This window comes from Hordeum vulgare, chromosome 5H (genome assembly GCF_904849725.1).
Source record: "Hordeum vulgare subsp. vulgare chromosome 5H, MorexV3_pseudomolecules_assembly, whole genome shotgun sequence".
Taxonomy (NCBI): domain Eukaryota; kingdom Viridiplantae; phylum Streptophyta; class Magnoliopsida; order Poales; family Poaceae; genus Hordeum; species Hordeum vulgare.
This window is the reverse complement of record NC_058522.1, coordinates 97,700,554-97,717,054: the sequence shown is the minus strand read 5'-3', so window position 1 is coordinate 97,717,054 and position 16,501 is coordinate 97,700,554. Positions and strand designations below refer to the sequence as shown.

General features: G+C 42.9%; 2 protein-coding genes across 2 annotated transcripts; both read left to right on the top strand.

The window, feature by feature from the left end:
- The first annotated feature begins 518 nt into the window (after positions 1 to 518).
- On the top strand, positions 519 to 3,406 carry LOC123397763 (membrane magnesium transporter). Its single transcript, XM_045092296.1, has 4 exons — positions 519 to 743; positions 1,334 to 1,386; positions 1,745 to 1,845; positions 3,130 to 3,406. Exons 1-4 carry the CDS (start codon positions 671 to 673, stop codon positions 3,221 to 3,223), a joined length of 321 nt encoding a protein of 106 aa, XP_044948231.1. The 5' UTR covers positions 519 to 670; the 3' UTR covers positions 3,224 to 3,406.
- Positions 3,407 to 4,225: 819 nt separating this feature from the next.
- LOC123397809 lies at positions 4,226 to 13,234 on the top strand. The gene is made up of 9 exons (XM_045092344.1): positions 4,226 to 4,458; positions 5,445 to 5,535; positions 5,674 to 6,878; positions 7,686 to 8,529; positions 8,964 to 9,455; positions 9,578 to 9,858; positions 10,228 to 10,323; positions 10,437 to 10,562; positions 10,940 to 13,234. Exons 1-9 carry the CDS (start codon positions 4,300 to 4,302, stop codon positions 12,722 to 12,724), a joined length of 5,079 nt encoding a protein of 1,692 aa, XP_044948279.1. The 5' UTR covers positions 4,226 to 4,299; the 3' UTR covers positions 12,725 to 13,234.
- Positions 13,235 to 16,501: the final 3,267 nt, after the last annotated feature.

Sequence of the window (16,501 nt, the reverse complement as noted above, 5' to 3'; positions counted from 1 at the left end):
TTTTTTTCGGGATTTTTGGGGCTCCGGAAAATTGGGTAAAAACCCCTGCAAAAAAGACATCAGCAGACAAAAACTGACACTGGGTGCACTGAGTTAGTAGGTTAGTCCAATTATGTGTAAAAAAATATAAAAGTATAGCAAAATATATAACAATGTCACCTAAAAAAATCATGAAACAAGTAGAAATTATAGATACGTTTGAGATGTATCATCAGGCGTTGAATGGAGGAAGCACAGGCCGTGCAGGAGGCGGCGACACACGCGACGACACACGCGGCTCATGCTCCGGCGCACGCCATCTCCAACAAGGAAGAAGATTATAGTAGTAGTACGTAGGATATATTCTGCATGTTTTTATGTGAATATGAGGGATGTAATATGAGAGAGTTGGACGGGAGAGAAAAATTTGAGTCGTGACCGGTTAGTGTCCAGGGCCGGATTCTAGGGGTGCGGCTCTAGATGATGTGAAGTTTTAATCCGATAAGAGAAAACCCATAGCCCTTGCCGTCCCTGCCCCACCTGTCTGTCAGCCTGCATCGTCAGCGTGAACAGCACAACAGAACTCCGCACCGGATCGAGCAGCCGGATTCGAGATCGGGGAAGCAGCAGTCGCAGCGTGAGCACAAAGGAAGGAGAGGGCGGCCGGAGAAGCAGCTAGACTCGCCTCGCCATGGGGATCGGCTACGTCGTCGGCGTCCTCGGCGGCGCCCTCCTCGCCCACGCCGCCTACGCCACCATCCAATGTAACACCGCACTCCTACTCCTTACGCGTGATTTTCGATTTTGTGGCTGGCGGGTGGTGCAAAATTCCGGAGAGGGTTTCCGCTTCCGGGCGCCGCGCGCTCAGATCCTCGGCCGACGGAGCCTGATTCTCGGGCTGCCCCGTCGTTGGTTATACTGCTAGTGTTTAGATCTAGGTCGCGACTTGAATTGACCTGTGTGCTGATCCCGTCTAGATTTGGGACAGCTGAGCTATTCAGAATCATGCTGATAATGTAAGAAGAGGTCGCGGTAGACCGAATTTGACATTGGAGGAATCAGTAAAGAGAGATTTAAAGGACTGGAGTATCACCAGAGAACTTGCCATGGACAGGGGTGCGTGGAAGCTTGCTATCCATGTGCCAGAACCATGAGTTGGTAGCGAGATCTTATGGGTTTCACCTCTAGCCTACCCCAACTTGTTTGGGACTAAAGGCTTTGTTGTTGTTGTTGTTGTTGTTGAGCTATTCAGAATCATGACAGAGCTCGAATTTGAAGATGGAGGTTGCTGTTAGTGTTGCTCGCTAGGTTCCAGGATCTGATTTGCGTGTCCGTGTGTTGTTTGTTGCTGCAGATCGTGCGGTGCTGAAGATCACGGAAGAGGAGTTCTCGCGGCCGCCAGTGGATGTACGTGCACTCCCTCCCTCTGGAAACCTTTATCTTGCGATGGGTACTCATAATATTCTGCTGCGTAGTCTTCCTTTCTAGCTACTATATTTGGGTAGCTTGGAAGCCGTAGTTTTGCACAATATGTTGGGCTTGTAATTATGTAGGTTTAACCATGATTTGTACAGTATATAGTAACAAAGTACCCAATAGATAAATTTTTCTGTGGTGGCCGCTTCTGACTTAGTATAATTCTATGTTTAAAGGCCGTTTATTAGCACTAATAATTTGGGCATGTTTTTCTCAGAAAATTGTGGAAGTTTATATCTCAGCTCCAGGCTGTTGTTACGTTGCATAACTTGTGCTTTCTGTTGTGCAGGTGATGGTGCAGCTGCTCCTGGGGCTGGTCTTATGCATGTGGGCAGGTGTCTCTGTTCCAGCAAAATTCCTTTCGGTGCTCCCCCATTCTGAGGAGAATAGGTAAGCTATTTGGAGCTCCTTGTTAACTAATCTTGAGTTTGTATCTGGGATTGTGACATATAGTCATAGATTGGATACAAAGGTTTAAGTAAACTTAGAAACTCAGCTGTAGTTTCCTTTTATAGTCTGCAATCGGCAAATTATGGAACAGGAACTTAGGAAATGGATTTACAGGATCTTTACGGCTTTGCATGATGAGTTGTTTTCCTTGTAAAAATGTCATGGAGTTAACTATTATGTCCTTCCAGGGCAACATGTTACAAGATTATGTGTATTTAAATATCCTCAAGAACATGCTTTTGTCAAATGTGCATACAGTATGGCTGAAAGAGAGATGGAACACTTGAAAGGAGATACACAATTACACGCACACAACAGTACATCATGTTTAGATGTATGCATTAGTGTGCAGTAGAAATACTAACAAAGGCTGCATGATGCTTAATATCTGAAGAAACCACACATCATTCACAAGTCAGACATGGGATCATGTGATGCATAGACTCTTGATTCACGACTGTGTAAGCACCTATGAATTTTATGCAGTGATGACACTTGTTAGCTTGAATTGAAGAGGATAGTCTCATTTCTGAGCTATGCCTTACATTCGCTTCGATAGAGCATATGTAAGCTATTTTTTGATATTTGAGTTTGGTACTAGGTTGAAGATAGAATCTACTCCCACCGTTCCTAAATATAAGTCTTTTTAGAGATTCCACTAGGGGACCACATACGAAGCAAAATGAGTGAATCTACACTCTAAAGTATGTCTATATACATCCGTATGTAGTCCCCTAGTGAAATCTCTAAAAAGACTTATATTTAGGAACGGAGGGAGTAGTAAGGAATAGAAATACTATGGAACTGTTTTAGAACCTATTTTCTGCTGATGCTTTTCGAGGTCTTACATGTTCATGGTGTTATTTAGGCATGTTTGTAGCTTCGAATAATCCATGATGGTTCGTTTATCTGGCACATTCTCTCTTTTCCTTTGGGCTTTGGGGCATTATGATTGGCTTTTGTGGTCACGTGTTGCTGAATTTGCCATAGTATGCCCCAAAGCCACCTTACCTCCCAATTATGTTGATAGTTTGTCCGGAGATAAAAATATTTCTTCTGAAATTTCCTGATATGGCTTCCCTATTTAATGCTTTGTCAAGGCTCCATGATCACCGTTGCACTCATATATTTTTTTAGGGAAAGCACTAATATTATGTTAGCATGAACTGTTGAGCCTACAAAGCAGCTACCCATTTCCTGTCTCTAATCCACCTATTGCCACAGGATCGTATCGCTCCCAGCAAACCTGGATTTCATGATCTTCAACCACCGTGGAAGGGCGCTGCCGTCAGACGCAGACTTGAAGTTGAAGATATGAACAAATTCTGTTCCTTTCTTGTCATGTAATCTTTTGCCCAAGAGGAGGATCCATCCAGTTATTCTTGTGTCACCCGTGTCTAATAGGGGGAAAGCTTTTTCTTGGCCATACCGTGTTTATGCTGTAACTCTAGAATTTGTGACACAGACACCTGTCCTATATATTTTGAGGTGGTTAGCTCGAGGACCTGATCTAGTGCAAGTTTCTCTTGAATGATCACTTCATCATTAAAGCATGCATCCATATTACAGTATATTCATTTCTTTCCACATTGGAGTGTTTACAAAAAATTATCATCCACGAGTGCCATGTGTAGCTTGTTGCCCTAAAATCATTGCCAAAAATATTGCATTGCTCATAAAATGTGTTCTGTCTGCGACTGAAAATTGTATTTTTCGCTCCCTGTTCTATTTCCGACTGAAAATTGAATTCTTCATTGACAATTTTTTGAACCTTCAATACGTACCAGTTTTTCCTAAAGAAACGTACCAGTTTTTTCGCCATGTCGTCCTTTCTATTTTTGGTGACATTGCATATATGGCCACTTACCTCACTTGCAATGTGTTTTCTTTACCAATCTGGACTCGTGCAAGCAAAATCTTTGGCTAGACTTGTCATTTCGTCCTTTTCTTTCTATTTGTGGTTCCATAGCATATATATTTGCCAGTTTTGATCATTACTTGGCGTGATGATCGAGCACAACAAGCCCCAAATGTCGCAAAAGATGATCCGGCCGTTCATCGATAAATCTGACGGTCGTGAAGCCCTCCAGAAGGCTCCTGCACGGAGAGAGGCGGGGACGAAGGTTCCGCGTCAAATCAGACGGCCTTCACAGCCAAGCAAAAGCCAAAAGCAAGACGAACGCTCTCCACGTTAGCAGATTCCGCGTCGATCACGTCTCGCTGTCCCGCCCTCTCCAACGGAGGCCCCACCGCGCAGTCTCTCCGTCTCCACCCCAGCTCTCTATCTATCTCTCTCTCTCTCGCTCGCCTCGACTGGCTCCCTACAAAGACGAGGCGAGGACGGCGGAAACCGCCTCCCAAAACCCGCACCCGCTAAGCCCCTCCGCCCCTACCATGTCGGGCCCGCGCCCCGCCGCCGCGCCGAACCCTAGCTCCGCGTCGCTCTCCCCGCCCTCCCCGCCCCCTCCACCGCCGCCGGCGGTCGCGGTCGCGAGGGTCGCGGCCAGGGTGCGCGAGGAGGGCGAGGTCTCCTCCGGCCCCTCCGACGACGAGGTGAGACCCGCGTCCCCGTCGATGCTCGTCTTCCTCCCTCTCTCCGATCTAGCTGCTCGCGGCGCTCGGTGGAGTGGCGGGGAAGTAGTCGTAGCACTATCAGCAGCAGCTGCGCCCTAGTAGCTCGCCTTTGACTGACCTTCCGTAGGGTTTGACTTGTGGATTGAGTAGCCGAGATGTCCTCTTCTGTGCGATCGGTCTGTATTTATGGTTTTGTGGACTGCTGCGTGCGGTCGTGTCAATCAAGGTCGCTGAGATCTAGCTGTAGGGCTTCGGTGGTGAGCTAGATGTTTTTCAGGACCTCATCACTTGGTTGTTGGAACCGGGGGGGGGGGGGGGGTAGGGTTTTGACACGAGCATGATGTGATGGGCCTCTGGGGTTATGGTTGGAGCTATCCCAAGTTCTACTGCTACTTAATTGAAGCTGCACGGACAAATGATTAATGATTATTGACTTCAGCATGATGTGATACGCCTTTGGGGTTATGGTTGTAGCCGTCCTAAGATCTACTGCTATTTAATTGAAGCTATACGTACAAATGATTAGTACCAGTTATGCATCACATCGCTAGCGACAACGCCCTCTACCGTTACGTTTAAGCCTGCCTCAAGTTCTGGTACATAATTGAAGCTGTAAGAGCAATAACCGGTGTGAGTTGTGTGTTCAGTTGCTATTGCCAACTGGGTGAGTTAGATTTGGGCAGGATATTACTATAATTGAAGCTGTATAAGAGTAATAATCTGTGTAAGTTGCATGCTCCGTCTCTATTGCCAACTGGTTTGAGTCAGATTTGGGCAGGATGGTACTATAAATTGATGATGCTTTGGCTCTTGTGAGTTTCTTGGGTCTACGCATGTACGTATTTGCGTATTAGTTGCCTTTTCTATGTAACATACTTTGTACCGCTTGCGCATTTATCACCTTCTCATGGAGCTTTGCGGCAGGCATTTATAGCTTACCTTATTTGTTCAAATGCCGTGAGCAGGCTCTGCAATCTCAGCTGTTAGCTCTATCCAATGCTGGGAAATATGTGCAGGCTGCTGCTCAAGTGACGGTGGCAACTTTACCTGGTAAAGGTAAGATCTATTGCAGTTATTTGCTCCTCTTTGTATCGTTCATCTAGCGCCTTTGTTCGTTCTTCAATTGTCCTGTGATTTGCTTTGCTGAAAGGTTGCTTTATTAAACTTATCCCACTGTTTGCCTTGATTTGCCAGGTGGCAGTAGTTTGAGTCTCTCAAATGTTCTTCCTCAGAAAACAGTTGCTCCAAGTTATAAGAAGAACTTGAGGGCGAATCAAGGGCAATTCAAACTTGGCACCAGTCGTAATCTTGCTTGGTTGAAACCTGTGCCAAGTGATAACTTGGTGATAAGTTTCTCTGATGATGATATTGAGACTGACTCTGGAATGTCAAAGCAAGTTGGGGGTAAAGGTAGGAAAGCCAGCACACAAGTTACACATAAACCTGGGATGAGTATGCAAACTAGACTTATGAGAGAGGAAGCGCCCCAACAAAAGATCCGTGCTGCAAACATAGGATCCACGAAATGGCCCGCTAATCCACACACACTCAGAAACTTGGCGGCAGGTAGGGGCTCAGGTGCTACTTTCTCTAGAAGAGAGCCACCTATTCGTCAAGTTACACCTCTGAAGTCTTCCCAGAAGGATGGAACTGGTATGGGAGTAAAGTCAGCAGATGATAAGTTGGAAAGTTTGCGCCACAAAATTGCTGCCAGAGAAAATGAGTTAAAAGTTCAGAAAAGACCGATGTCACCTGGTTTTGTGAAGGAAGCTGACTGCTCCACTGATCAGACAAGGCCACCTTTGGAGAAAATAGGCTTTGAAGCTTCCAACAGTGGTCGGCGTGCTCACCTTGATGGTCCATTTGGACATGATGGCAGACCAGTTAAAAGGCTGAAGACCAATCAGCAATGCTTCGACAACCAAGTAGGACGTGATTTGGTAACACTGGTAACACCTGGAAGTTCATTGGGAAATGACAATGTACAATCTTCTGAAAGAAGGGATCACATTGAAAATGGAATCACCATGAACTGTAAAGGTAATGAGGCAGAACATGCCATGACAACAGAATCCTCAGATCAAATGCATCTTGGTCGTACCGCTAAGAACCTTCTGTCATCAAAAAGTCACCACATGGTTCTACAAGATGGTGGCAACCATGCCGCAGTTGAATGTCATAGCAAGCTTGCAGGGCCACAGTTTACTAGCGAGCAACCTATGGCTGAAGATACCAGTGCTTTGGTTCCTGTTACTTCTGTACCAGCAGGGGCCAATTTAGAAAGGTCATCTATTCATGCCAAGGACCATATTTTCTCTACCCAGGATTGGCAACAAGTAAAGCCTGTTGATACTTCAACTGTGTCAAATGAAAGGCTACACTTGCAGCCTGCAATGGAGGTTGGTTCAGCATTTGATACCTTTACTGTCTTCTTGCTAATTATTCTATTCCTATTTCATTTATGTTGTACCCTCAAATGTACTAAAAGAGTTTGGTTCCATTTACTACTAGTTCCAAAGTCAGTCATCAGGTATTTCACAAGCTCTCCATTAGAAAGTAGGAAAGCTGGAGTAACAATTCCTCTATTTTCAAAATACTGCTACCGTTGTATAATGTGATACATGAGAATAAATTGCACTTCTGAATAGTCAAGAAGCCTAACCAGCTTAATTCATTTGCTTGCCAGGAAGTTTGAACCAGTTGTAGTTTGCTAGTTGATACCTTTTTCCTTAACATAGTAGCGACAGCTTAAGTTGTAGGTGATATTTATATCCTTTTTATTTAGGTTTCGTTCATAAGAAAATTTGACCAGATTTGTATCTCTCAGTGAGGAAAATGTGAATTTGTATGGTACATCTTTTTGCTCACTTGTCGCTCCGGGCATACATCTAGTCAATTGATGAACTTTGGTAAATGCTTTGTAAAACAGGGTTAGCTAATGTTTTTCTGTCGCCCCTGTTTAAACCTGATATCTGCAAGGTGCAGATATAAATCAAAATACTTTCTCTCAATTTCTCTAGAAGCTCCGGTCACTGAAATTTGATGCATTGCAGTTTCAGGCTTTCAGCTGCTATAATTTGTTCTGCAATTGTCTGAAAATGCCTTATATGTTTATTTTCGTTTAATGCCTATGATGACAATTGTAATCTATATATGGCAACCAAACAGAAGAGTAACTTGTCAATGTGGGCTTCTTATTTTGTCAGAATGATGATCTCTTAAACCGGAGTTGCCAGGTGGATATAAGAGGCCAGAACACAACATTGCTCTCTCTGCTTGAGATGGAGGAACTCCAAGACAGGGAGTTGGAGGTTGCTCAGGAGCATAGGCGAAAATGTGAAGTTGAAGAAAGAGAAGCTCTCAGAGCATATCGCAAAGCACAAAAAGCTTTAATTGAGGCCAATGAAAGATGTGCCATTCTTCGTAGAAAAAGAGAAGTTTGCTCTGCACAAGTCCATGGTTTAATCGCAGAGAATTCTTCTTTGGCGCAGTGTTCAAATATTCAGAATGCTGGACGTGGCTTTGTAATGCCGTCACTACTCAACTCTCAGTTCCATGCAGATCTTCAGATGCCCGAGATCCGTGTTGGTAGGTCTAGCAGTCCATACCAAGAGGAACCTCCTCAACAGCCGGTGGATAAGCATGAGGCACGCTCACGCCATTGTGATGAGCTTGCTGCTGCCATTGCTGATCCGAAATTTGCGAGTACTGTCCATGATAACAGTGAACCTTCACATTACAGGGAAGAGGATCCCCTGTTCTCTTCTAAGCGGGCTAGATCAGAATGCACTTCAAATCTGGAGAATGAGGAAACTATACATGTATATCTGGAGGAAAACAGAGAGCCTTCTGGTGATAACGGGCAGGACTATGAACTTTTAGAAGCTTCTTTGAGGTCCAGATTGGTGAAAAGATTTGTAAGGAATCCACATCTGAATAACTCTGAAGAAGTCACTGAAGAACATGTAAAAGTTACGGAACAAGAGAAGCAATCTGCACATGTTGAACTTCAGTTACAGGATGCTGATGAGATTATGACAAATCCTGAAGGTTCACATTTCTTAACTTACCCAAGTCATTTGTACCCGTATTATTTATATGGTTGCCGTATGCTCTCCACTTAATGATGACCTGCATGTGCGGTGAAAGGATGTCAATTGCTTGACATTCCTTGCAGACATTTCTTGTTAAGTTAATTGATCAACTAGATAATGGTCAGGCAATCAGGTTATTAAAGTACCGACATGGTATAAATATGCTTGAGTACTCTTAATAAGAATGAACTCTAAAGGATTTCACCATTTTCTTTGTTGTGTTGTTGAGTAAGATTTGTTCTTTTGGCGCAGCATTTATGCATGAGAATCGAAAGAACCAACTGCCGGACATGTTCTTGTACACCCACTAAAGATGTTATGCCTTTTTCTAGACTGCATGCATTCACCAAGAATTATTGTTGAATTCATGTTTGGTACTTTATTGTGTAGGCACAACGGAGCTTGCAAATGATGTGGCTGATTGTGTTGAAAAGATGTCTGGTCTATCTAATTCTAGTAATGCTCTTTCCATGGGCAACTGTGATCCTGAGGACAATATTTACTCTCTTGGAGAATTATGTGCGCCATCAAGTGTGAATTCTCTCAATTTTCCGTCTTCAGCGCCACTAAGTGCTGCTAGACACATCAAGTGGGTAGTCCAAGGCTTCTGTAAAAATGATTGTATAACCAGTAATGTAGCATCTGATGCAACAGTAAGTGGACAGTATATGATACAAGATCGTGTTGAAGAGAATTTGAAGATGGTCTCAACAGCTACAAAGGATAAGGACATGGTGCACAGTGGGATTGATCCCTTCTGGCCCTTCTGCATGTTTGAGCTCCGAGGAAAGTGCAATGACGAAGAGTGTCAATGGCAGCATATTGAGAATCATGCTTGGAGAAAGTCAAATCACACAAAACATGCACTGTCCTCCTTTTCAGGTTGTTTTATGTGCAACCAGTATATCCTGTTAATTACTTAATTTTAATGTACACCTTTTTGCCTTCCATATGCGCTGTGCTTGGTGAAGGTTTGTCATTAATTCCTGGAACTATATATGCAGGCCGGAGTCCTTATGATCTGTTTCAGCATATTCTGCCAGTGCCAACATATCGTGTTGGTTCAAATCTTATTAGAGCCGATCTGAACTTAATGCAGTCGGTGCTGGCCAGCAGTATATGGCAATATTGGCAAAGGGGGTTTTGCGCTTCCTTTCCTTTACCTTTGTCAGTTCAGAGAGTTCTTCCATCGGATGCACCATTCTTACAAGCTGGTGATGGTTCGATTGCAGATTTTGATAGGAACAGACAGCTATCAAATTTGCGAATGCTGGATAGTAGGAAGGTGGGTGCCGGTAGAATCTGTTCACCATTATCATCACATCAGCGGAAGTGGCATATATATCAGTATCTGGTTGTCGACACTGTTCTTATTCATACGAGTGTGCTGCTTTGCCTGTTCTCATTTCCATGCAGAATATCTGGAATTAGCTCAAAAAGTTGGCAGTTGGAATGCTTTTATGCTCCTAGTGGACACAAAAAAAATCAACTTGTTATTGATGATATTTAATCTATTCACATGCATTTCTTTTTCATATTTAATGTTTAACATTTTTTCCTTTGAAATGCTAGTTCCACACTTCCATTTACTAGTTCAATTGTTCTCTGATCTGCTTATATTTTGATTAGTTTTATTTAACCTTTTGTTCTGTAGAATAAGATTGTACAGGGATCTGTTGATGTTGAGCTTTTCTTAGAGGCTGCACTTGGTTTGTATTGTGGGAAAGTAAACAAACCTGACAGGCTCAAGGTGATTTTTGTATTGCTTACTTCTGAGGGACATGTTACACATTCTAACATGGGTTCGATTTATTGACTTACAGTTATTCAGCTTAGCTCTAATCTCGAACATGCATTCTACAGGCTCTTTTACTTCTAGCGCGTTCCATTGAGGCTGATCCAAGCACAGTTATTCTGTGGGTGTTTTATCTTCATATTTACTATCAAAAGGATGAAGGTCTTGGGAAAGATGACATGTTTTCCCATGCGGTACACTGTTTCTCAACCTTTGCCATTTAAATTCGTTACACAAGACAAAATTATGATACTAGGATCCATGAGCCAGGTGCCTGTTAATATTTGCTAGGTTGCATTTCTATTTTGTTTACACGGGTGGTTTACCTTAGAGGTGCAAAACTAGGTGCCTGTTTCTTTTGAACCATTTTTTATTCTATCTGTAACTCAAACCATTTATACTAGTTTTATTGAGCCCTCTCGTGTGACAAAAACAATAAGTTCTTGTGTTAATCAAATTAAAATTTTGTTATGGTATATTAGGCATTGAGTCCATATTTACATCCAATCTGTTCATGTTTGCTTCAGTTTCGTATCATCTGATACCTAATATTATGCATTTCTCCTTTTAGGTGCAACACAATGTTTACTCCTATGAATTATGGCTTATGTATATTAATAGTAGGTTGCGCTTTGATGACCGATTGGATGCTTATAATGATGCTCTGAGTATGCTCTGCCAAATGCCAGCTGATACTGACAATGAATTGAAAGATAGGAGTGCCTTCATCCTAGATATTTTCTTACAGATGATTTACTTCCTGTGCATGTCTGGAAATGTAGATAAGGCTATTTCTAGGATATATGGGATTCTACCTGCTGCAACAGCTGACTGCTCTGGTGACAAGTTACTTTCGGATGCCATTTCTTGCCTGACTGTGTCTGACAGATGCATATTTTGGATTTCATGCCTGTACATCTCAATTTATAGGAAGCTTCCAGAGGAAATTTGCGATCAGCTAGAATTTCCAAAAGATTTACCTCGCATGTTAGTATGGCATCCTGTTGAACTTAGGGTAGATAACAGACGTCAGGTTACAGAACTATTGAAACATGTTGCTGATAAGATGTCTCTAGATATTAATGAGACTGTTAAAAATGGGGATCCTTCTTACCTGAAATTGTCACAATTCCTCGTTGTTAACCACATTAGTTGTTTAGCTGCTCTTGAAGGCTTGCAATCTTCTGTTGATATGCTGATGAAGTATATGAAGGAGTACCCAATGTGCCCCAATATTCTTCTTTTCGCAGCTCGCATATGTCAAAAGTATGGTACATGTCCTGGTCTGAAAGGGTTTGATGAGTTGCTCATGGATTGGCCTAAAGAGGTGCAAGGAGTTCAGTATTTGTGGAATCAATATATTGAGCATGCTTTGGCAGATAATATTGAGTTAGCTGAGAAGGTTCTGGCTCGCTGGTTTGAAGAATATGGAAAAAATGGTGATCTCCATTGTAGTGCTGCTGTTGGCATGGCGGAAGTTAGTAATGAAGTGTCCGAAAAACCATCGCTTGCCTATACGCAAGAAGTTTGTTCTGGTCCATCTGCATCTGAAGATCAGGTCTATTGGTTGTTAAACCTCTCACTGTACAGGATGCTAGAGAACAACCTACAGGAAGCACAAGTTGCTGTGAACAAAGCATTGAAGTTGGCCCGAGGGGAGAGCTATGAACACTGTTTAAGGGAGCATGCTGCAATTAACATGCTAGAGATACCATCTTGTGCAGACACTCAAGCTCGAGATACCTTAAATATGATCAGTGGTTATCTTGCAGACCTTCAGAACTTACCTGTGAAGGAACTGCTGTCTCGAAGGTTTATCCAAAATGTTAAGAAGCATAAGCTTAGGCAGTTGATAGATGACACTATAGGTCCAGCTTCTGCAGATTCTTCAGTGATAAACTCAACCCTTGAGGCGTGCTATGGCCAGTCCCTCCTTCCAGGAAAAATAGGAGTAAAATACCTTGTGGGTTTTGTTGAATCAGTTATGGAGGTTCTTCCTGCAAACTACCGCCTAGCCCTGGCAGTTGGCACATTTGTGGTTAAACATTATACGGGTGCTGACCCTACCTCGATGGGCACCAGGTTCTGGGCAAGTTCTGTTCTGATCAATGCCATTTTCCGTGCTGTACCCGTCGCACCAGAATCAGTATGGTTAGAAGGTGCCAATCTCCTGGAGAAGCTGCAGGCTGCTGAGACCGTGAAGCGGTTCCACCAGCAGGCAACATCAGTGTACCCCTTCTCATTCGAGCTGTGGCATGCTTACTTGACTGCCTGCAAGGCCAGTGGAAGCAACATGGAAAGCATCACAGAAGCCGCTAGGCAACGAGGCATCGAGCTGAATGTAATGCCACCCTAGTTTTGCCCCTTTGTTCTGAAGCTGTGGAATTATCCAGGTGGAACTGTAGTTTAGTGTTGTGCTTACTGGAAGTGACGTAGATACATGGAATCGGTGGTGGGATTGACAACCAGGTGGAGGCTGTAGCTAGTGTTGTCTGTTTACTGCAAGGGATATAGCATATATGGAAATGATGGTGGTGGTGATGATGACGATGGGGGTGGTTTTCTTTTTGTTTAGGCAGTTTTACTTACATATGTTGTTACTGATGGGCAGGCAAGTTCATGGCGATGAGACCAGAAGATCCGGTTGGCAGGGTGATGGTGAAGGATACCAGGCACATATATATGGTTTACTGGCTTTTTTACCACCCTACACAGAGGGGTGTTCCTTTTTGGTCGACTTGAGAACGATGTTGAATACAGATTTCTTAGTCTTTCAAGTTCTTGGTTTCCGCTGTTGATGTATATGCCCAATAACTGTTGTTTTAAATTGCCATCGTTGATGGACATGAATGGAATTTTTTGTTTATCGCTGCAGTGTGCTTTTAATTCGCAGTTTCAGCTTATTGCCCATTCTGTGTTGCTCATAATGGCCTGTGATTTGTCCCTTAACTATTATCCTCTTAATGGACTAATTCAGATATACCCCATCTTTTCCGAATTATAAGAAGCTCCTACATTTTTTGATTGTAATATACTCCTTCCATAAACTAATATAAAAGTGTTCAGATCACTAAAATAGTGATCTAAATGCTTTTATATTAATATACACAGGGAGTATATAGACACGTTTTGATGTGTTTGTAAGCTTATTTTAGTCCGTATGTTAGTTCATATTAAAATACGCAAAACATCTTGTAATAGTTCATGTAAGGAGTGCAGATTTGCAGCACCCGAGCTCCAGTGCTCTTTATATTGAACATTTTGAAATTTGTGTTTTCAAAGTTTCAAAAAAACGAGATTTTTTTTGGGATACATATACACATTCCTACCCGTTGCAAGTTTCGGTAGAAATCTCGTCTTCTCTACTATTAATAAAAGAGCAAAGTTGAATCCCCCTACAGCTATACAACCCGTGTACACAGGATAACCAGGTACCTCCGATCAAACAAACTTAATCACATCCAAGTGTCCACGTTACATCAATCATCTGCCAATCAGATCAACGGTTCAAAACAAATGTTCTGTCGGCAGACTGCCCCGCAAGGTTGCTACACAACCCCGATCCTACCTTCTAGAAAAATAAACACCACACCAAAGCGGCCACCAGGCAATGAGCCGCCCTCGCCCGTCGTTCGCACCGTCCTTGTCCCCGGTGGCCGTGCCGTCTCGGGGAGACCTCGGTCCGTCCTGGCGAGCTGCCCTAAATCCGGTGACCACGCCGTCGTTGCATCGGTGGCGGCTACACGGAGACACCTCAGCCCATTCCGACGCGCTGCCCTAGCTCCAGTGTCCACACTGTCCTCGTCCTGATGGCCGCACCGTCTCAAATACACACGTAGTCATCGTGCCCTACCATCGACGTACTTTCAGCCCTACCCTTTACCATCGGCGTACTAGGCACCATCGACGTACTTTCAGCCCTACCCCTTACCATCGGCGTACTTCTAGCCCTACCCCTGTAAGAAAATAAATGAAGTTTTCTCCATGACACTGCCGATTTGTGCAACATAGTTTCTTACATAGAGGACACCATGACCTATAATATAATTTGTTACCTACAGGATACCGTGTAACAACATTTGTTTTATCCAAGAAATTAGTAGACACTGCACATTAGGATTTCTTACCAATGGCTTTATGAACTGCAACATTGGTGCCAACAAGACAAAAATGACAGCATGTTTAATACAAATCCTTGTCTTCGAAAAGACACTATGATACCATTATAGAAGATCCATATATTTAAGCTGGTACCAATCTCTTATCATTTAAAATGTCGTGTTAGATTAGAATCACAGAAAAATAGCCCCATCAGCTCCAGTAGCCAATTGGGATTGGACAAACAAAGTGACGCCCTTTCCAGCTCCGGACCTCAAGGAGCAGAAAAGGATTCTTGATAAACTTACATGCAAAAAATAGATTCACTAAAATAATAATGTTGATATTTATTTCTTGACATGATAATGTTGATATTTATTTCCTGTCTAGTACATGATAAGCTGAGTTGATGACGTGGAATTGTTCTTTGTTTGATTATTGTTCTCCTCACAAATTGACAACAATGTGTTGCATATGGTATCCTCCCAGGTCCCAGCGTAGTGGGGTACTGTCTCCACTTCAGGACCTAAAGAACAGCGGCAATTCAGGTAAATATACATATCACCAATTCTTACCTACTTGGACATTGTAGATCCTAAAGATTTTTCCTCGCAGGTTAAAAAGCAGATCCAAAAGAATTGAAGAGACAAAGGTTTATCTTCGCAGGTTAAAAAGCAGATCCAAAAGAATTGAAGAGACAAAGGGAAAGTGAGAGGTATGCACTAAAGAGAGATGATATATTGAAAAGGAGACGTGAGGCAAGTAATCATAAGAAAGCTACATATGCTATTCTAAATGTAAAGCCCACTCCATCTAAGACAATTGTGTCCATATCACCTGGTTTGTCCATTTTTTTGTTCTTTATGATACAAGAATCACAACTGTAATAGTATCTATGACCAGTTCTTTGTGACAGACTTTCACACTGCGAAGAAGCCCACAAGGCAGTCTGTTCCCATCCGGCTACGATACACAACAACTGCGGAAGGTGATGCTTTTTCTATCCAAACATAATAATTTCATTTCTGTGTGGGCAACTGACATTGTACAGACAAGGGTGATGTAGGCATACCTGTTGATGTGGTGACGTCTGATCAGACTCCAATACATGGTCCAAATTCATTAAATCACGCAGTAGTTCCTTTTCTAACAAGGAAAATGTTTCAATAATGACAATATAGAGGACGAGCTGGAAACTATAGAGGACGAGCTAACAATGCCTATGCAAATAAAGAAACATATTAGATAGCATAACAAGCCTAATAAGGCATAAGACTATGTGGTTTGTCCCCAAGGCACAGAACAAAACCTTCAATGTCCTATTGCTACAATATTATCCTCAGTGAAGTTGTTTTGGCTATCATCAGAACCTGACATCTTGTAGACCAAGCAGACAAGCACACTAACAAATCAACAGACAAGCAACCCCGTGAAATAGATATAGAGGAGCAGAATTGTTGGGCATCACAAAACATAAAGTTTCTCAAAATTTGAATTCAGAAACTTTGGGTATGATCTACTGCAGAATGAATATCGGTAGCACCGGGTTGAGTTTTTCGGAGTCACCGAGACTGACCACTTGCTTAACAGAAACTTAGGCAGTCTTTTCGGTGTAACCAAAAAGAGCTACTCAGTTTCACCGAAGCGGTTCTCAGAAACCCTAAAACATAAATCGGTGGAACCAATTTTATCAACTCGGTATCACCGAGATGCATGCTGAGTGAGATCAGATCCAAAATTCCTTCATGCTCTAATCTATGGAGATTTCTTGTGGAATAAGAAGATTTGCAATCTGTGGATTGTGGATGGGGAAACCTAACGTGCAAGAATCAGATAAGGAGCGCAAGAGGGTTCAGATTCATACCCTAATTCGGTGATGAAACAGCTAGGCGATGACAGTGGTGATGATTCCGTCGGCCGCGGCGAATCCTAACGGTGGACGCGCTCGGGGTTTCAAAGGCGATGACCAGGGGTTCTTGTGACGGCACCTTAGGGTTGGGGACAAAACGTTTGAAGATTGAATTTTGAAATGTCG